Below are 21,800 nucleotides of genomic sequence, written 5' to 3'. Positions count from 1 at the left end.
GATGGCTTTGATCCATGATCCTCAGATCTCAGCCTCCTTAGTAACTAGGATCATAAGCGTGAGCCACCGATGCCCTGTTGCTCTGATCATTTTTTAGATGGGGTCTTGCTCGTTTTCCCAGGGCAACCTGCACGGTGGTGCTATTGTTTCCTACCATAGCTGGAATGGAAGCTGCTGATCACCTTGCCTAAAAAAAGCATAGCTACCAGATGCAAAGATTCTTAAAAACTTTCCCCCTGGGCTGGCCTGAAATAATAATCTGGCTGGATTTAACAAACAAACAAACAAATAAAACTAGATCGTGCTATGGAGCCTAGGGTGCCCACTGAATTTCATGATCATCCTGCATTACCCTCCTGAGTGCAAGAACTACAGGTATGTAGTCTGTGCCTTTGGATAATTCACTTATATTCTGAGTATCTGCCTCTCTTTTTCTCTTCCTCCCTCTTACTCCTGCTCTCACTCTGCTTCTCTTCCTCCTCTTCTTTCTCTATCTCCTTCTCTTTACGCAAAGATAAGATTTATTTATGATTCATGGGATTCTTGGGATGTGCCCTGGCACATCACTGCATGCAAGATCAAATGTAATGTCAAATCTAAAGCCAGAAAGGAGAACAATCATTCAGTTCCCAAAGGAACATTCACAGCTTAACTATGACACTTTCCCTTGAGTTTATGAGTATTAAATTAGTGTTGTTGAAACAATATGTTGAGGATGTATAGACTATCTTGTGATTTCTTTTAATGTATCTATAAATAGCATCATGGAACAGTTTTTATATCTCCCATTTTATGGCCATACTTTTTTTTTCTTTTTCTTTTTTGCTGGTCTTGGGATTTGAACACAGGGCCTGGATGCTGTTCCTGAGCCTCTTTGTGCTCATGTGTAGCACTCTACCACTTGGCCCACAGTGCCACCTCTGGCTATTTCTGAGTAGTTTATTGGAGATAAAACTCTCACGTACTTTCTTGCCTGGGCTGGTTTGAACCACGTTCATCAGATCTCAGCCTCTTGAGTAACTAGGATTACAGGTGTGAGCCACTGGTGCTTGGCAGCCTTATACATTTAATAAGACAAATGTGTTCATGGAACCTCCAGCCCACATCTTGTACTTATCTCTAAATAAAACCTATTCTTATTGTCAAGTAGAGTTTTAGTGTCCATGTTTCTTAAGTCACATTTGAGAACTCATCTCAATTTCAGATGTGATCTCTCACCAACTGGTACATAAAATTCCAGAAGACTCAATACTGGCATTCATCGTCTGTCAACCCTTTCACATACCCTTAGAAAGTAATCAAATTTGGACTTACCCAGATTATGTTAATGAAATAAGCTTTGGAGTTGGGCCTGCTTCCTTCTCATCAGATTGGACTGCTTGTTTTGCCATTTGGGCTGGACATGGAAAATGAGAATATAGAGACATTATTGGCCTGACGCATAACAGTGAAGGTATAGAGAGAGAACAAAAGAAAGAAGAAACTGGTGGTTGACGGAGAATATTGCTGCCTGCCCTGATAGTGGCATTAGTTAAATTTGAGACAATAGTTACTTGAGGAAGAGTTACTTGAAATTATCATAGCTTAAATTTGAGACATAGTTACTTGAGAAAGAGTTACTTGAAATTAAAATAGCTGTCTAGTTTGAATAAATCTACATTGATAAAAGTGTCAAAAGCAGGGCTGGGAAGTTGGCTCAGTGGTAGAGTGCTTGTCTTGCATGCCTGAAGCCCTGGGTTCCATTCCTCAGCACCACATAAGCAAAAAGAAAAAAGCCGGAAGTGGCGCTGTGGCTCAAGTGGTAGAGCGATAGCCTTGAGCTGAATTGCTGAGGAACAGCACCCAGGCCCAGAGTTCAGGCCCCACGACCGGACCCAAAAAAAAAGTGTCAAAAGCAACAGTGCTGCCCCAGCATGGCTGCTTTCACACTGGACCATGTTCACTCCATAGGGGCTAAGTGCTTCTCAACAAATGCCAGGTACCTGAAGACTGGCTGGCCATGGCAGGTACATGTTAGATAAATCACAGATCACTTTGCAGGATTAGATTACTAATATATAAAAATTGTATACTACCTCTCAGAATAAAATATTCAAAGAGTTTCCTAGTTTTCATGTCCGTTACACATCATGTTAAACAATCCAAAAAAAAAAAAGGAGGGGGGGAAACTAGTAAAGCAGATGGAAGAATAACTTCAGAGAAGTAAAGTGATGTGTTGAATTACTCTCAGGGAATACAGCAAACTGAACTTCTAACTGAAGCTCAGTGTTTCTAACCATCCATTAGATGACACAGATTATGATTTTCACAGGCCCTTTCTTCATAATAATAGAACTATAGTGGAAGTTCAAAGAATACCTTTTTTTTTGGGGGGGGGGGTTGCTGATCCTGGGGCTTGAAACTCAGGGATTGGCCATTGTCCCTGAGTTTCATTTTGCTCAAGGCTAGCACTCTCCCACTTGACCCACTGTTCCACTCCTGGCTTTTTTGGTATTTAGTTGGAAATAAAGGGTCTCACAGACTTTTCCTGTCCAGGCTGGCTTTAAACTGTGATCTTCAGATCTCAGCCTCTTGAGTAGATAGGATTATAAGAATGAGCCACTGGCACCCAGCCTATAGAATTCTAGTATTTAATAGATGAGACTCAAGGAACTGTTGAACAATGTCACATGGGCCAGTAGCAAAGAATTTTGGGCCATCCGATTTTAAGATCAGTTTTCAGCCTGGTATTTTTGCTATAAAAGAGGTGATTATTATCTGCTTCTGGGTGTGGTTATGATAGAAGAGGAAATTTTATTATAATTATATTTTTAAGTTATAAAGGAGAATGTTCTTCAATTATTGAACTTGATCTTTTTACCCCAACAAAAGAATTAACATAATTGGTCCTGATTATTTTGATATGATACAGGGAAACACCCATCAATATTTGACAATTGCCAAACTTCAAGTTGAAGAGGCTTTGCTCTTACAGAAACAAGAGGAAAAGATATCCAGTGGAAAATCATTTAACCTTTAAAAATGTTTCTGTGTGTGCCAGTACTAGGGCTGGAACTCAGGGGCTGGGTGGTGCCTCTGAGGTTTTATAAAAGGTTGAGCTCTAGTGAAGCCACAGCATCATTTCCAGTTTTTAAATGGAGAGAAGTTTCACTTTCCACCCCAGGCTGGCTTTGAACCATGTTCCTCAGATCTCAGCCTCCTGAATAGCTAGAATTACAGCTGTGAGCCACCAGTGCCAGCAATGGTATAATTTTTTTTTTTTTTTTTTGGTACGATCATGGGGTCTGAACTCTGGGCCTGGGCGCTGTCCCTCAGCTCTTCAGCTCAAGGCTAGCGCTCTACCACTTGAGCCATAGCACCACTTCCAGCTTTTTACTTTTTGCTTATGTGGTGCTGGGGAATCGAACCCAGGGCCTCAGGCATGCAAGGCAAGCACTCTACCACTGAGCCACCTTCCCAGCCCAATGGTATAATTTTTAAATGGGTTTCTGACATACCAATATGAATAAATATTCTTACTAGAAGCAAATAATAGCTATACAAAAATGAAGTATTGAGAAGAAATATCAGATCTTATAGAAGCATCCCATTCTATAGTGAAGTAGACAGGGCATTTCTCCATTATTCAAACACTCCCTTGTAATCATGCCTTGATTTTTTTAGGTCTGAGATTGGGACTCAAACATGGTACCTTCCACTTTACCCCACCCATATCTTGAATTTAAAGGTTGTAGACTGGAAATATTTGACTTCATATAAAGTTATATACATGTAAGGTAAAATGAAGTACAGTCTCATTTTAGGTATCCTTAAATACACAGAAGTTATCGGTAGACAAGGTTTCTTTTGCTTTGTAAATTTAGTGCTAGATACAGTGAGGAATTATTATTATTATCAACATCAAATCCAATCCTAGTATTCAGGAGGCTGAGGCAGGATAATTACCATTTGAAGGATAGCCTGGGCTATATTATATAACGTTTGAGTTGGCTAAACTTGATGACATTTTGAGACCCTGTCTCAAAAGACTAAGTGTGAGCCTGGGAATATGGCTTAGTGGTAGAGTGCTTGTCTATCATACATGAAGCCCTGGTTTCCATTCCTCAGTATTACATAAACAGAAAAAGCTGGAAGTAGCATTGTGGCTCAATTGGTAGAGTGCTAGACTTGAGCACAGAGAGGCTAAGGGACAGTACCCAGGCCCTGAGTTCAAGCTACAGGACTGACAAAACACAAACAAAAAACAAAAAAACAAACAAAAAAAACCCCACCCAGGGCTGAAGTAGTAGATTACTGGTAGAGGGCCTGCCTCTAGGGAAAACACCCATAGGTTGATCCTCACAACTATAAACAACAAACAAGTACACAGAAAAACAACGTCTGAGCCACAAAAATTACAGCCCACTATTGAAACTGAAACAGGAGTATTGTTATGTTTTTTTTTACAAACCCTATGCTGATTATCTTGATTAAGAAGACCTGATTAACTAGAGTTCACTTTTACTCTAATCTCTGTTTTAATGTTGAGGCAGTTGAGAGGAACTTAACTTTGACCAGGTCTCATATCCTTACCTGCTGAAAATAAGATCACACAACACTATGTCTGCTTTAGGAAAATGTCTTGGCAGAGAGGAATTACTTTTCACAAGATAGAAAGTCCTAAATCCATTTACTAAAAACAAAGAATAGTGATAAAAACTTGGACTATCATGATTTTCAGGGAGAGAAAAATACCAAATCACTGACTAAGGAGGACTGAACAGAGAAACATCATCCAGAAACCTGTAGACAAGAGGAAGAGGCAGTGGGCAACAGAGAACACTGTCCTGCTCAGAGATCCCCAGAGAATCTGTATCCCCTCCCCCAGGGCCACTTGCCAGAATGTTGGATTTGAAAGAATGAGCAGATTAACGGCTATCAGGAGCAGTGTGGCCTGGACAAAACAAAGTGAAATCAGAGATACTGTACTGCTGAACCACACCAAGCTTTCTACCTGGTTCATCTCTCCATGAACATAAAAAGAAACTTAGCCAGGGAACGTCAAACTGTGGCTGTTGAAAGGAACTCCTGTCTGCTGACTACTACTGAAGGCCAGGTAAGAAACAAGAATAGGAAAAGACACAGCCTGAAGGCCGTGCTTAAGTGTTGGTCAGCAACTGCCCACAAGGAGCCAGCACACCTCCGGGGATAGTACCCGCGTCTCAGAAGAGCTTGTCAGGCAACGTGCTGCTGATGGACACAGGCCTGGCGTTTGCCTGATCAACTGATTCCTTTGGGCCATGTCAGTGGTGACATCACCGAGAGTCTCAGCCTCCATCTTGCCTTCTCTGTGCAAAAGGCAAGTGACCCTAGAAGCAGTGGAGGTAATGTTTCAGACTTGGGCTCCCCAGACAAAGGGACTGAGGCCGGAACTTGCGCCAGGACATCGGTGTGCCAGGCTGGCAGCCATGTTGCTCCTGGGGGTAATTCTTCTCCCAAGCATGCACTGTGACCTGGAATCGGTACACGGCTCTTCCCATGAAATAGTCATCCCAGAGCAGCTGACAGTCAAGAGAGGTGAAGGTCTGGTCCAAACCGCATCGTACATGCTGTTCATACAAGGCCAGAAGCAGCTGGTTCACCTGAAGGTGAAGACAGACTACTTTGTGAGCGGCTTTCCCGTCTACAGTTACCAACGTGGTGTCCTGGAGCAAGCAGTGCCTTGGATCTCACAGGACTGCCACTATGAAGGCTACATAGAAGGAGTGCCACATTCTTTTGTTTCTGTCAACACCTGTTCAGGCCTCAGGGGCATCCTGATTAAGGAGGAGGCGTCCTACCGCATTGAGCCCATGCCCTCTTCCCAAAGGTTCGAACATGTCTTGTACGCCACGGCACATCAAGCCCCAGCCTCCTGTCGTGTGGCTTCCACACACAGCCAAGTGCTGCCCACTGGCCGGCAGCAAGAGAGCAGGGAGCCTCATCACCTCCAGGGGCTGTCCTACTTGTGGTCACACACCAAGTATGTGGAGATGTTTGTGGTGGTCAACTACCAGAGGTTCCAGATGTGGGGCAGTAACATCAATGACACGGTCCAGGGAGTACTGGACATCATTGCTCTGGCCAACAGCTTCACCGGGGGACTCAATACAAAGGTGGTGCTGGCTGGGGTGGAGATCTGGACCGAGGGGGACCTGGTAGAGGTCCCGGTGGACCTGCAGGTGGCACTCAGGAATTTCAACAGCTGGCGGCGAGACAAGCTCCTCCACCGTGTGAGGCACGATGTTGCCCACATGATCGTTGGGCATCATCCCGGACAGAGCATGGGCCAGGCATTTCTCGATGGTGCCTGTTCGAGTGGTTTTGCGGCGGCTGTGGAATCCTTCCATCACAAAGATGTCCTCCTCTTTGCAGCACTCATGGTCCATGAGCTCGGGCACAACCTGGGCATTCAGCATGACCACTCAGCCTGCTCTTGTAAAGGCAAGCACTTTTGCCTCATGCATGAAAACATCACCCAAGGAAGTGTCTTCAGCAACTGCAGCTCTGACTCCTTCTACCGTTTCCTTCTCAGACACAAAGGGGCTTGTCTGTTTAACAAGCCACAGCGCAGAAGCCGCAGGCACAGGAGTGCTAGGTGTGGAAACGGTGTGATAGAGGAGTTGGAGGAGTGTGACTGTGGGGATTCATGTGAACAGAATCAGTGCTGTGACACAAACTGTCACCTGAAGAAAAATGCAAAGTGTAGTAATGAACCATGCTGTTCTAGCTGTCAATTTCGAAAAAAGGGATTTCTGTGTCGTGCTCTTATGGGGTTGTGTGACCTCCCAGAATACTGTGATGGTGCTTCAGCAACGTGTCCTGCAGACAGGTATATGGAAGACGGATCCGTGTGTAATAAGAATTTCTATTGTCGTGGTGGTCGTTGCATGGACTATAACGGTCAGTGTACCTTTGTTTTTGGGAACACATCAAGATCTGCCTCAAAGGAATTATACATTAAAATGAACAGGAGAGGTGATCGATTTGGGCACTGTGGCCGTGTCCCTGGGCCTCCAGAAAGCTATATAAAATGTTCAGAAGAGAATGTGCAATGTGGAAAACTTGTATGTGTGGGTATTACTGTAATGCCAAAAATCACAGCCAGTCAAACACTCATTCAGATTCCTTATGGGCAGGCATTCTATTGGAGCATGGATGGATTTCAAAATACAGGTGTCCGCGATGAAGGAGATGTCTGGCTAGGTACTCTTTGTGGTAGAAAGAAAACTTGTCAAAATTATAATTGTATTCATACCAACATAATCAGGCCTACGTGCAATGTAGAGAAAATGTGTAATTCAAAAGGAGTTTGCAATGATTTGAAGCATTGCCATTGTTTAGTAGGCAGTGCCCCTCCAGACTGCAAAGATAGAGGAAATGGTGGGAGTGTGGACAGTGGCCCACCTGCAAATCCAAAAGAAAGCCTAGAACTTGCACAAAATGCCATGCAAAGAACCAATGTGGTGCAAAACCTTAAATTAGTAGTACTAATTACAGTAATGACACTAGCTATAATAGGCCTAACAGTTGGCCTCGTCTACATTATTAAAGGTGGGGAAAGAGAAGTAGTAGAACCAGAAGAGGAAAAGGAGGAAGAAACTTATCCAGAGACCCCCAAAGAGGTTCCAGAAGCCCCTACAGAGATCCCTGAAGAGATTCCTCCAGAAGAGGTGCCATCAGAAGAATCATTTAAAGAACTGCCACCAGAAGTGAATTAGAGTTAGAACAGGATGAATTAGAGTTAGAACAGGACGAAATATGAAGCTCATCATATCCAGCTCCTCAGGCACCATGCCACACTGAGAAGGCTGGGGAAACAGATGAACCTAGTATTTCTGACTGGAAGCTCTACAGACTAAAAGTATACTAATGTGGCAGGAGTGATTCCTCTATTTTAATTATTCATTTAGTAAAGACATGCTTATTAGCATATCAAATGCCTTAGTACATTTACTTTTTCATACTTCATTTGAACTCATCACATATATTTTAAATATCAATGTCCTTGTCACTATGGACTACTGCTATAAGTCCATGTATCTTGTTTGACATATAGTAATATACATTTCTGAATTTATGACTACTACGAAGATTCTTTTATTCAGGTTAACAACTACCCATCATATAAGGGCAATTTTCATGTGATTTGACTATTCTAATGTAACTTCTAACTTTGTATTCATGAAGCAAGAAGTTTTTAAATCTAAAGTAAATAAAATGTAATACACTAGATTACTAGACATGTATTCAGGGACCATGTAGACTTTTTTGAGGCCATTGAGTTTTGCAGCGCTGTTGGAGGGGTTATGGCTGATAAGGAAGAAGACCCTAACTGTTATCTAGGTTAACACGCTAGCACTAGAAGTGGCGCTGTATCTCAAGTGGTAGAGCACTCATTGTGAGCTGAAGAGCTGAGGGACAGAATTCAGGCCCAGAGTTCAAGCCCCACGACTGCCAAAAAAAAAAAAAAAGAAGAAGAAGAAGAAGCTAGCTCTGAGCCAGATGTGTGTGCACACAACTGTAATCCCAGCTACTTAGGCAGTGAAGACAGGAGGACCAGGAGTTTGAGGTCAGCCAGGCAAAATTAGCCAGACCCTCTTAAAGGATGTAGTTTAGGTGGTCAAAGCCCTGGATTCACCATAGTACTCAAAACAAAAAAATAAATAAACAAAGACATGTCAGCATTAAGCCGGGGACTGTAGTGCATGTACCTAACACCAGCACTCAGGGGGCTATGGTCAACATACATAAGTGATAATCTATCTCAAAACAACAAAAAGAAAAATAAGCCAACACTGGAGGTATGTGGTATGTGTTATGTGACAGATGTATATTTCCAGGTGCTCCCTACAGTCATGTTCTCTTTTTATTCAAAACATGTTCTTACAAGACAGCCTCTGTCTCCTTTCACTTTTACTGGCTAGTGATGAATTGCACACCCCTAAGTATCTCATAGCCAATGAACATCACCTAGCGTTAGGTAACTATTTTAAACCAATTTTATAATACTTATTATAACTAAGTTATCATACTTAACAGGGCTGAGAAAATGCATGGAATTAAAATGTTTCTTATTTTCTGTTTTAGAAAGTGTCTATTTGCATTCATATCCTGTGAGAGACCGTCAGGTGGCCCCTCTCCAGTGCAGGCTACAGAGCTCTGGAGGCGGGAGCTACTTCTCTGGGGGGAGGGCACAGAGCAAACGTATTATTCATACTGCTCATTCTGTGCCAGGAACAGGTGTCAATAAGCATTTGACTTTCATTGTCTTCACTGAAAACTCAGGTTGTCTTCATTTCAATCTCATGTAGCTCAGTGGTAGAGTGCTTACATGAAACCTGAGTGCTTCCCAGCACCACCTCCAAACCAAATCAAAACACATCAGACCAAACCAAAGGAAACCTCTCAGTTTCCCAAGGAAACTTCTCTTTGCTACTCAAGCACACAGACATCACAGAGGTTGCTCTTGGCCTAGACAATAACTGCTGAAGTCTACAATCCTTTTGCAGGTGTGACTGAATCTATGCTCTCCAGTACCTGATGAGCCTTTCCCTTCAGTAGAAAAGAGAAGATGCTGATACAGTTTTCTTGCCCCAAACATGTCTGCTTTCTCAGTGGATGCTAAAACAAAGGCCTTACAAGTGAACACTGTCCTCAAGAACCTACCGAATTGTGTAGTCATGAGAATCACAAAGTATCCTTTCCCCAACTAGAGCTGGACTGCATTGAGTGGCAAGCTAGGAACATCATTCAGTTCTGTAGAACCAGCTGACCAAGATGGTCAACACCTGCTAAACAACTGGATGCTTTAAGCAAAGCTAACATTAAAAAGAGAGGCAAGCCAAGCACCAGTGGCTCATGCCTATAATCTTAGCTCCTCAGGAGGCTGAGATTTGAAGATCATGGTTGGAGGGCATCTCAGTCAAGAAACTGTGTGGGGACTAAACTCTGGGCCTGGGCGCTGTCCCTCAGCTCTTCAGCTCAAGGAGAGCGCTCTACCACTTGAGCCACAGCACCACTTCCGGTTTTCTGGTGGCTTATTGGTGATAAGTCTCATGGTCTTTCCTGTCCTGGATGGCTTTGATCCATGATCCTCAGATCTCAGCCTCCTTAGTAACTAGGATCATAAGCGTGAGCCACCGATGCCCTGTTGCTCTGATCATTTTTTAGATGGGGTCTTGCTCGTTTTCCCAGGGCAACCTGCACGGTGGTGCTATTGTTTCCTACCATAGCTGGAATGGAAGCTGCTGATCACCTTGCCTAAAAAAAGCATAGCTACCAGATGCAAAGATTCTTAAAAACTTTCCCCCTGGGCTGGCCTGAAATAATAATCTGGCTGGATTTAACAAACAAACAAACAAATAAAACTAGATCGTGCTATGGAGCCTAGGGTGCCCACTGAATTTCATGATCATCCTGCATTACCCTCCTGAGTGCAAGAACTACAGGTATGTAGTCTGTGCCTTTGGATAATTCACTTATATTCTGAGTATCTGCCTCTCTTTTTCTCTTCCTCCCTCTTACTCCTGCTCTCACTCTGCTTCTCTTCCTCCTCTTCTTTCTCTATCTCCTTCTCTTTACGCAAAGATAAGATTTATTTATGATTCATGGGATTCTTGGGATGTGCCCTGGCACATCACTGCATGCAAGATCAAATGTAATGTCAAATCTAAAGCCAGAAAGGAGAACAATCATTCAGTTCCCAAAGGAACATTCACAGCTTAACTATGACACTTTCCCTTGAGTTTATGAGTATTAAATTAGTGTTGTTGAAACAATATGTTGAGGATGTATAGACTATCTTGTGATTTCTTTTAATGTATCTATAAATAGCATCATGGAACAGTTTTTATATCTCCCATTTTATGGCCATACTTTTTTTTTCTTTTTCTTTTTTGCTGGTCTTGGGATTTGAACACAGGGCCTGGATGCTGTTCCTGAGCCTCTTTGTGCTCATGTGTAGCACTCTACCACTTGGCCCACAGTGCCACCTCTGGCTATTTCTGAGTAGTTTATTGGAGATAAAACTCTCACGTACTTTCTTGCCTGGGCTGGTTTGAACCACGTTCATCAGATCTCAGCCTCTTGAGTAACTAGGATTACAGGTGTGAGCCACTGGTGCTTGGCAGCCTTATACATTTAATAAGACAAATGTGTTCATGGAACCTCCAGCCCACATCTTGTACTTATCTCTAAATAAAACCTATTCTTATTGTCAAGTAGAGTTTTAGTGTCCATGTTTCTTAAGTCACATTTGAGAACTCATCTCAATTTCAGATGTGATCTCTCACCAACTGGTACATAAAATTCCAGAAGACTCAATACTGGCATTCATCGTCTGTCAACCCTTTCACATACCCTTAGAAAGTAATCAAATTTGGACTTACCCAGATTATGTTAATGAAATAAGCTTTGGAGTTGGGCCTGCTTCCTTCTCATCAGATTGGACTGCTTGTTTTGCCATTTGGGCTGGACATGGAAAATGAGAATATAGAGACATTATTGGCCTGACGCATAACAGTGAAGGTATAGAGAGAGAACAAAAGAAAGAAGAAACTGGTGGTTGACGGAGAATATTGCTGCCTGCCCTGATAGTGGCATTAGTTAAATTTGAGACAATAGTTACTTGAGGAAGAGTTACTTGAAATTATCATAGCTTAAATTTGAGACATAGTTACTTGAGAAAGAGTTACTTGAAATTAAAATAGCTGTCTAGTTTGAATAAATCTACATTGATAAAAGTGTCAAAAGCAGGGCTGGGAAGTTGGCTCAGTGGTAGAGTGCTTGTCTTGCATGCCTGAAGCCCTGGGTTCCATTCCTCAGCACCACATAAGCAAAAAGAAAAAAGCCGGAAGTGGCGCTGTGGCTCAAGTGGTAGAGCGATAGCCTTGAGCTGAATTGCTGAGGAACAGCACCCAGGCCCAGAGTTCAGGCCCCACGACCGGACCCAAAAAAAAAGTGTCAAAAGCAACAGTGCTGCCCCAGCATGGCTGCTTTCACACTGGACCATGTTCACTCCATAGGGGCTAAGTGCTTCTCAACAAATGCCAGGTACCTGAAGACTGGCTGGCCATGGCAGGTACATGTTAGATAAATCACAGATCACTTTGCAGGATTAGATTACTAATATATAAAAATTGTATACTACCTCTCAGAATAAAATATTCAAAGAGTTTCCTAGTTTTCATGTCCGTTACACATCATGTTAAACAATCCAAAAAAAAAAAAGGAGGGGGGGAAACTAGTAAAGCAGATGGAAGAATAACTTCAGAGAAGTAAAGTGATGTGTTGAATTACTCTCAGGGAATACAGCAAACTGAACTTCTAACTGAAGCTCAGTGTTTCTAACCATCCATTAGATGACACAGATTATGATTTTCACAGGCCCTTTCTTCATAATAATAGAACTATAGTGGAAGTTCAAAGAATACCTTTTTTTTGGGGGGGGGGGTTGCTGATCCTGGGGCTTGAAACTCAGGGATTGGCCATTGTCCCTGAGTTTCATTTTGCTCAAGGCTAGCACTCTCCCACTTGACCCACTGTTCCACTCCTGGCTTTTTTGGTATTTAGTTGGAAATAAAGGGTCTCACAGACTTTTCCTGTCCAGGCTGGCTTTAAACTGTGATCTTCAGATCTCAGCCTCTTGAGTAGATAGGATTATAAGAATGAGCCACTGGCACCCAGCCTATAGAATTCTAGTATTTAATAGATGAGACTCAAGGAACTGTTGAACAATGTCACATGGGCCAGTAGCAAAGAATTTTGGGCCATCCGATTTTAAGATCAGTTTTCAGCCTGGTATTTTTGCTATAAAAGAGGTGATTATTATCTGCTTCTGGGTGTGGTTATGATAGAAGAGGAAATTTTATTATAATTATATTTTTAAGTTATAAAGGAGAATGTTCTTCAATTATTGAACTTGATCTTTTTACCCCAACAAAAGAATTAACATAATTGGTCCTGATTATTTTGATATGATACAGGGAAACACCCATCAATATTTGACAATTGCCAAACTTCAAGTTGAAGAGGCTTTGCTCTTACAGAAACAAGAGGAAAAGATATCCAGTGGAAAATCATTTAACCTTTAAAAATGTTTCTGTGTGTGCCAGTACTAGGGCTGGAACTCAGGGGCTGGGTGGTGCCTCTGAGGTTTTATAAAAGGTTGAGCTCTAGTGAAGCCACAGCATCATTTCCAGTTTTTAAATGGAGAGAAGTTTCACTTTCCACCCCAGGCTGGCTTTGAACCATGTTCCTCAGATCTCAGCCTCCTGAATAGCTAGAATTACAGCTGTGAGCCACCAGTGCCAGCAATGGTATAATTTTTTTTTTTTTTTTTTGGTACGATCATGGGGTCTGAACTCTGGGCCTGGGCGCTGTCCCTCAGCTCTTCAGCTCAAGGCTAGCGCTCTACCACTTGAGCCATAGCACCACTTCCAGCTTTTTACTTTTTGCTTATGTGGTGCTGGGGAATCGAACCCAGGGCCTCAGGCATGCAAGGCAAGCACTCTACCACTGAGCCACCTTCCCAGCCCAATGGTATAATTTTTAAATGGGTTTCTGACATACCAATATGAATAAATATTCTTACTAGAAGCAAATAATAGCTATACAAAAATGAAGTATTGAGAAGAAATATCAGATCTTATAGAAGCATCCCATTCTATAGTGAAGTAGACAGGGCATTTCTCCATTATTCAAACACTCCCTTGTAATCATGCCTTGATTTTTTTAGGTCTGAGATTGGGACTCAAACATGGTACCTTCCACTTTACCCCACCCATATCTTGAATTTAAAGGTTGTAGACTGGAAATATTTGACTTCATATAAAGTTATATACATGTAAGGTAAAATGAAGTACAGTCTCATTTTAGGTATCCTTAAATACACAGAAGTTATCGGTAGACAAGGTTTCTTTTGCTTTGTAAATTTAGTGCTAGATACAGTGAGGAATTATTATTATTATCAACATCAAATCCAATCCTAGTATTCAGGAGGCTGAGGCAGGATAATTACCATTTGAAGGATAGCCTGGGCTATATTATATAACGTTTGAGTTGGCTAAACTTGATGACATTTTGAGACCCTGTCTCAAAAGACTAAGTGTGAGCCTGGGAATATGGCTTAGTGGTAGAGTGCTTGTCTATCATACATGAAGCCCTGGTTTCCATTCCTCAGTATTACATAAACAGAAAAAGCTGGAAGTAGCATTGTGGCTCAATTGGTAGAGTGCTAGACTTGAGCACAGAGAGGCTAAGGGACAGTACCCAGGCCCTGAGTTCAAGCTACAGGACTGACAAAACACAAACAAAAAACAAAAAAACAAACAAAAAAAACCCCACCCAGGGCTGAAGTTGTAGATTACTGGTAGAGGGCCTGCCTCTAGGGAAAACACCCATAGGTTGATCCTCACAACTATAAACAACAAACAAGTACACAGAAAAACAACGTCTGAGCCACAAAAATTACAGCCCACTATTGAAACTGAAACAGGAGTATTGTTATGTTTTTTTTTACAAACCCTATGCTGATTATCTTGATTAAGAAGACCTGATTAACTAGAGTTCACTTTTACTCTAATCTCTGTTTTAATGTTGAGGCAGTTGAGAGGAACTTAACTTTGACAGGTCTCATATCCTTACCTGCTGAAAATAAGATCACACAACACTATGTCTGCTTTAGGAAAATGTCTTGGCAGAGAGGAATTACTTTTCACAAGATAGAAAGTCCTAAATCCATTTACTAAAAACAAAGAATAGTGATAAAAACTTGGACTATCATGATTTTCAGGGAGAGAAAAATACCAAATCACTGACTAAGGAGGACTGAACAGAGAAACATCATCCAGAAACCTGTAGACAAGAGGAAGAGGCAGTGGGCAACAGAGAACACTGTCCTGCTCAGAGATCCCCAGAGAATCTGTATCCCCTCCCCCAGGGCCACTTGCCAGAATGTTGGATTTGAAAGAATGAGCAGATTAACGGCTATCAGGAGCAGTGTGGCCTGGACAAAACAAAGTGAAATCAGAGATACTGTACTGCTGAACCACACCAAGCTTTCTACCTGGTTCATCTCTCCATGAACATAAAAAGAAACTTAGCCAGGGAACGTCAAACTGTGGCTGTTGAAAGGAACTCCTGTCTGCTGACTACTACTGAAGGCCAGGTAAGAAACAAGAATAGGAAAAGACACAGCCTGAAGGCCGTGCTTAAGTGTTGGTCAGCAACTGCCCACAAGGAGCCAGCACACCTCCGGGGATAGTACCCGCGTCTCAGAAGAGCTTGTCAGGCAACGTGCTGCTGATGGACACAGGCCTGGCGTTTGCCTGATCAACTGATTCCTTTGGGCCATGTCAGTGGTGACATCACCGAGAGTCTCAGCCTCCATCTTGCCTTCTCTGTGCAAAAGGCAAGTGACCCTAGAAGCAGTGGAGGTAATGTTTCAGACTTGGGCTCCCCAGACAAAGGGACTGAGGCCGGAACTTGCGCCAGGACATCGGTGTGCCAGGCTGGCAGCCATGTTGCTCCTGGGGGTAATTCTTCTCCCAAGCATGCACTGTGACCTGGAATCGGTACACGGCTCTTCCCATGAAATAGTCATCCCAGAGCAGCTGACAGTCAAGAGAGGTGAAGGTCTGGTCCAAACCGCATCGTACATGCTGTTCATACAAGGCCAGAAGCAGCTGGTTCACCTGAAGGTGAAGACAGACTACTTTGTGAGCGGCTTTCCCGTCTACAGTTACCAACGTGGTGTCCTGGAGCAAGCAGTGCCTTGGATCTCACAGGACTGCCACTATGAAGGCTACATAGAAGGAGTGCCACATTCTTTTGTTTCTGTCAACACCTGTTCAGGCCTCAGGGGCATCCTGATTAAGGAGGAGGCGTCCTACCGCATTGAGCCCATGCCCTCTTCCCAAAGGTTCGAACATGTCTTGTACGCCACGGCACATCAAGCCCCAGCCTCCTGTCGTGTGGCTTCCACACACAGCCAAGTGCTGCCCACTGGCCGGCAGCAAGAGAGCAGGGAGCCTCATCACCTCCAGGGGCTGTCCTACTTGTGGTCACACACCAAGTATGTGGAGATGTTTGTGGTGGTCAACTACCAGAGGTTCCAGATGTGGGGCAGTAACATCAATGACACGGTCCAGGGAGTACTGGACATCATTGCTCTGGCCAACAGCTTCACCGGGGGACTCAATACAAAGGTGGTGCTGGCTGGGGTGGAGATCTGGACCGAGGGGGACCTGGTAGAGGTCCCGGTGGACCTGCAGGTGGCACTCAGGAATTTCAACAGCTGGCGGCGAGACAAGCTCCTCCACCGTGTGAGGCACGATGTTGCCCACATGATCGTTGGGCATCATCCCGGACAGAGCATGGGCCAGGCATTTCTCGATGGTGCCTGTTCGAGTGGTTTTGCGGCGGCTGTGGAATCCTTCCATCACAAAGATGTCCTCCTCTTTGCAGCACTCATGGTCCATGAGCTCGGGCACAACCTGGGCATTCAGCATGACCACTCAGCCTGCTCTTGTAAAGGCAAGCACTTTTGCCTCATGCATGAAAACATCACCCAAGGAAGTGTCTTCAGCAACTGCAGCTCTGACTCCTTCTACCGTTTCCTTCTCAGACACAAAGGGGCTTGTCTGTTTAACAAGCCACAGCGCAGAAGCCGCAGGCACAGGAGTGCTAGGTGTGGAAACGGTGTGATAGAGGAGTTGGAGGAGTGTGACTGTGGGGATTCATGTGAACAGAATCAGTGCTGTGACACAAACTGTCACCTGAAGAAAAATGCAAAGTGTAGTAATGAACCATGCTGTTCTAGCTGTCAATTTCGAAAAAAGGGATTTCTGTGTCGTGCTCTTATGGGGTTGTGTGACCTCCCAGAATACTGTGATGGTGCTTCAGCAACGTGTCCTGCAGACAGGTATATGGAAGACGGATCCGTGTGTAATAAGAATTTCTATTGTCGTGGTGGTCGTTGCATGGACTATAACGGTCAGTGTACCTTTGTTTTTGGGAACACATCAAGATCTGCCTCAAAGGAATTATACATTAAAATGAACAGGAGAGGTGATCGATTTGGGCACTGTGGCCGTGTCCCTGGGCCTCCAGAAAGCTATATAAAATGTTCAGAAGAGAATGTGCAATGTGGAAAACTTGTATGTGTGGGTATTACTGTAATGCCAAAAATCACAGCCAGTCAAACACTCATTCAGATTCCTTATGGGCAGGCATTCTATTGGAGCATGGATGGATTTCAAAATACAGGTGTCCGCGATGAAGGAGATGTCTGGCTAGGTACTCTTTGTGGTAGAAAGAAAACTTGTCAAAATTATAATTGTATTCATACCAACATAATCAGGCCTACGTGCAATGTAGAGAAAATGTGTAATTCAAAAGGAGTTTGCAATGATTTGAAGCATTGCCATTGTTTAGTAGGCAGTGCCCCTCCAGACTGCAAAGATAGAGGAAATGGTGGGAGTGTGGACAGTGGCCCACCTGCAAATCCAAAAGAAAGCCTAGAACTTGCACAAAATGCCATGCAAAGAACCAATGTGGTGCAAAACCTTAAATTAGTAGTACTAATTACAGTAATGACACTAGCTATAATAGGCCTAACAGTTGGCCTCGTCTACATTATTAAAGGTGGGGAAAGAGAAGTAGTAGAACCAGAAGAGGAAAAGGAGGAAGAAACTTATCCAGAGACCCCCAAAGAGGTTCCAGAAGCCCCTACAGAGATCCCTGAAGAGATTCCTCCAGAAGAGGTGCCATCAGAAGAATCATTTAAAGAACTGCCACCAGAAGTGAATTAGAGTTAGAACAGGACGAATTAGAGTTAGAACAGGACGAAATATGAAGCTCATCATATCCAGCTCCTCAGGCACCATGCCACACTGAGAAGGCTGGGGAAACAGATGAACCTAGTATTTCTGACTGGAAGCTCTACAGACTAAAAGTATACTAATGTGGCAGGAGTGATTCCTCTATTTTAATTATTCATTTAGTAAAGACATGCTTATTAGCATATCAAATGCCTTAGTACATTTACTTTTTCATACTTCATTTGAACTCATCACATATATTTTAAATATCAATGTCCTTGTCACTATGGACTACTGCTATAAGTCCATGTATCTTGTTTGACATATAGTAATATACATTTCTGAATTTATGACTACTACGAAGATTCTTTTATTCAGGTTAACAACTACCCATCATATAAGGGCAATTTTCATGTGATTTGACTATTCTAATGTAACTTCTAACTTTGTATTCATGAAGCAAGAAGTTTTTAAATCTAAAGTAAATAAAATGTAATACACTAGATTACTAGACATGTATTCAGGGACCATGTAGACTTTTTTGAGGCCATTGAGTTTTGCAGCGCTGTTGGAGGGGTTATGGCTGATAAGGAAGAAGACCCTAACTGTTATCTAGGTTAACACGCTAGCACTAGAAGTGGCGCTGTATCTCAAGTGGTAGAGCACTCATTGTGAGCTGAAGAGCTGAGGGACAGAATTCAGGCCCAGAGTTCAAGCCCCACGACTGCCAAAAAAAAAAAAAAAGAAGAAGAAGAAGAAGCTAGCTCTGAGCCAGATGTGTGTGCACACAACTGTAATCCCAGCTACTTAGGCAGTGAAGACAGGAGGACCAGGAGTTTGAGGTCAGCCAGGCAAAATTAGCCAGACCCTCTTAAAGGATGTAGTTTAGGTGGTCAAAGCCCTGGATTCACCATAGTACTCAAAACAAAAAAATAAATAAACAAAGACATGTCAGCATTAAGCCGGGGACTGTAGTGCATGTACCTAACACCAGCACTCAGGGGGCTATGGTCAACATACATAAGTGATAATCTATCTCAAAACAACAAAAAGAAAAATAAGCCAACACTGGAGGTATGTGGTATGTGTTATGTGACAGATGTATATTTCCAGGTGCTCCCTACAGTCATGTTCTCTTTTTATTCAAAACATGTTCTTACAAGACAGCCTCTGTCTCCTTTCACTTTTACTGGCTAGTGATGAATTGCACACCCCTAAGTATCTCATAGCCAATGAACATCACCTAGCGTTAGGTAACTATTTTAAACCAATTTTATAATACTTATTATAACTAAGTTATCATACTTAACAGGGCTGAGAAAATGCATGGAATTAAAATGTTTCTTATTTTCTGTTTTAGAAAGTGTCTATTTGCATTCATATCCTGTGAGAGACCGTCAGGTGGCCCCTCTCCAGTGCAGGCTACAGAGCTCTGGAGGCGGGAGCTACTTCTCTGGGGGGAGGGCACAGAGCAAACGTATTATTCATACTGCTCATTCTGTGCCAGGAACAGGTGTCAATAAGCATTTGACTTTCATTGTCTTCACTGAAAACTCAGGTTGTCTTCATTTCAATCTCATGTAGCTCAGTGGTAGAGTGCTTACATGAAACCTGAGTGCTTCCCAGCACCACCTCCAAACCAAATCAAAACACATCAGACCAAACCAAAGGAAACCTCTCAGTTTCCCAAGGAAACTTCTCTTTGCTACTCAAGCACACAGACATCACAGAGGTTGCTCTTGGCCTAGACAATAACTGCTGAAGTCTACAATCCTTTTGCAGGTGTGACTGAATCTATGCTCTCCAGTACCTGATGAGCCTTTCCCTTCAGTAGAAAAGAGAAGATGCTGATACAGTTTTCTTGCCCCAAACATGTCTGCTTTCTCAGTGGATGCTAAAACAAAGGCCTTACAAGTGAACACTGTCCTCAAGAACCTACCGAATTGTGTAGTCATGAGAATCACAAAGTATCCTTTCCCCAACTAGAGCTGGACTGCATTGAGTGGCAAGCTAGGAACATCATTCAGTTCTGTAGAACCAGCTGACCAAGATGGTCAACACCTGCTAAACAACTGGATGCTTTAAGCAAAGCTAACATTAAAAAGAGAGGCAAGCCAAGCACCAGTGGCTCATGCCTATAATCTTAGCTCCTCAGGAGGCTGAGATTTGAAGATCATGGTTGGGGGGCATCTCAGTCAAGAAACTGTGTGGGGACTAAACTCTGGGCCTGGGCGCTGTCCCTCAGCTCTTCAGCTCAAGGAGAGCGCTCTACCACTTGAGCCACAGCACCACTTCCGGTTTTCTGGTGGCTTATTGGTGATAAGTCTCATGGTCTTTCCTGTCCTGGATGGCTTTGATCCATGATCCTCAGATCTCAGCCTCCTTAGTAACTAGGATCATAAGCGTGAGCCACCGATGCCCTGTTGCTCTGATCATTTTTTAGATGGGGTCTTGCTCGTTTTCCCAGGGCAACCTGCACGGTGGTGCTATTGTTTCCTACCATAGCTGGAATGGAAGCTGCTGATCACCTTGCCTAAAAAAAGCATAGCTACCAGATGCAAAGATTCTTAAAAACTTTCCCCCTGGGCTGGCCTGAAATAATAATCTGGCTGGATTTAACAAACAAACAAACAAATAAAACTAGATCGTGCTATGGAGCCTAGGGTGCCCACTGAATTTCATGATCATCCTGCATTACCCTCCTGAGTGCAAGAACTACAGGTATGTAGTCTGTGCCTTTGGATAATTCACTTATATTCTGAGTATCTGCCTCTCTTTTTCTCTTCCTCCCTCTTACTCCTGCTCTCACTCTGCTTCTCTTCCTCCTCTTCTTTCTCTATCTCCTTCTCTTTACGCAAAGATAAGATTTATTTATGATTCATGGGATTCTTGGGATGTGCCCTGGCACATCACTGCATGCAAGATCAAATGTAATGTCAAATCTAAAGCCAGAAAGGAGAACAATCATTCAGTTCCCAAAGGAACATTCACAGCTTAACTATGACACTTTCCCTTGAGTTTATGAGTATTAAATTAGTGTTGTTGAAACAATATGTTGAGGATGTATAGACTATCTTGTGATTTCTTTTAATGTATCTATAAATAGCATCATGGAACAGTTTTTATATCTCCCATTTTATGGCCATACTTTTTTTTTCTTTTTCTTTTTTGCTGGTCTTGGGATTTGAACACAGGGCCTGGATGCTGTTCCTGAGCCTCTTTGTGCTCATGTGTAGCACTCTACCACTTGGCCCACAGTGCCACCTCTGGCTATTTCTGAGTAGTTTATTGGAGATAAAACTCTCACGTACTTTCTTGCCTGGGCTGGTTTGAACCACGTTCATCAGATCTCAGCCTCTTGAGTAACTAGGATTACAGGTGTGAGCCACTGGTGCTTGGCAGCCTTATACATTTAATAAGACAAATGTGTTCATGGAACCTCCAGCCCACATCTTGTACTTATCTCTAAATAAAACCTATTCTTATTGTCAAGTAGAGTTTTAGTGTCCATGTTTCTTAAGTCACATTTGAGAACTCATCTCAATTTCAGATGTGATCTCTCACCAACTGGTACATAAAATTCCAGAAGACTCAATACTGGCATTCATCGTCTGTCAACCCTTTCACATACCCTTAGAAAGTAATCAAATTTGGACTTACCCAGATTATGTTAATGAAATAAGCTTTGGAGTTGGGCCTGCTTCCTTCTCATCAGATTGGACTGCTTGTTTTGCCATTTGGGCTGGACATGGAAAATGAGAATATAGAGACATTATTGGCCTGACGCATAACAGTGAAGGTATAGAGAGAGAACAAAAGAAAGAAGAAACTGGTGGTTGACGGAGAATATTGCTGCCTGCCCTGATAGTGGCATTAGTTAAATTTGAGACAATAGTTACTTGAGGAAGAGTTACTTGAAATTATCATAGCTTAAATTTGAGACATAGTTACTTGAGAAAG

General features: G+C 42.9%; 2 protein-coding genes and 1 long non-coding RNA gene across 3 annotated transcripts in view; 2 read left to right on the top strand and 1 right to left on the bottom strand.

The window, feature by feature from the left end:
- Positions 1 to 113: 113 nt before the first annotated feature.
- Positions 114 to 9,111, top strand: LOC138826374 (disintegrin and metalloproteinase domain-containing protein 1b-like). The gene is made up of 2 exons (XM_070021468.1): positions 114 to 375; positions 4,721 to 9,111. The coding sequence occupies exon 2, from the start codon at positions 5,280 to 5,282 to the stop codon at positions 7,737 to 7,739; it is 2,460 nt and encodes an 819-aa protein (XP_069877569.1). The 5' UTR covers positions 114 to 375; positions 4,721 to 5,279; the 3' UTR covers positions 7,740 to 9,111.
- The window catches only part of LOC138826377 (uncharacterized), a 53,968-nt gene continuing 33,448 nt past the window's right edge, over positions 1,281 to 21,800 (bottom strand). Inside the window, exons 2-4 of the long non-coding RNA XR_011371696.1 lie at positions 21,501 to 21,582; positions 11,409 to 11,490; positions 1,281 to 1,396 (exon numbers count right to left, since the gene is read on the bottom strand). This is a non-coding gene — a long non-coding RNA (uncharacterized lncRNA). The remainder of the gene's footprint in view (positions 1,397 to 11,408; positions 11,491 to 21,500; positions 21,583 to 21,800) is intronic.
- On the top strand, positions 10,209 to 19,203 carry LOC138826373 (disintegrin and metalloproteinase domain-containing protein 1b-like). Its single transcript, XM_070021467.1, has 2 exons — positions 10,209 to 10,469; positions 14,813 to 19,203. The coding sequence occupies exon 2, from the start codon at positions 15,372 to 15,374 to the stop codon at positions 17,829 to 17,831; it is 2,460 nt and encodes an 819-aa protein (XP_069877568.1). The 5' UTR covers positions 10,209 to 10,469; positions 14,813 to 15,371; the 3' UTR covers positions 17,832 to 19,203.

The sequence above is a fragment of the Dipodomys merriami genome, unplaced genomic scaffold (assembly GCF_024711535.1).
Source record: "Dipodomys merriami isolate MVZ:Mamm:240054 unplaced genomic scaffold, mDipMer1.0.p SCAF_142, whole genome shotgun sequence".
Taxonomy (NCBI): domain Eukaryota; kingdom Metazoa; phylum Chordata; class Mammalia; order Rodentia; family Heteromyidae; genus Dipodomys; species Dipodomys merriami.
Note: the sequence above shows the minus strand (reverse complement) of the source record. Positions and strands in the feature narration are given on the sequence as shown.

Bases quoted from the DNA above. Each gene is read 5' to 3' on its own strand.
- LOC138826373 (XM_070021467.1), top strand. From the start codon at position 15,372: ATGTCAGTGGTGACATCACCGAGAGTCTCAGCCTCCATCTTGCCTTCT.
- LOC138826374 (XM_070021468.1), top strand. From the start codon at position 5,280: ATGTCAGTGGTGACATCACCGAGAGTCTCAGCCTCCATCTTGCCTTCT.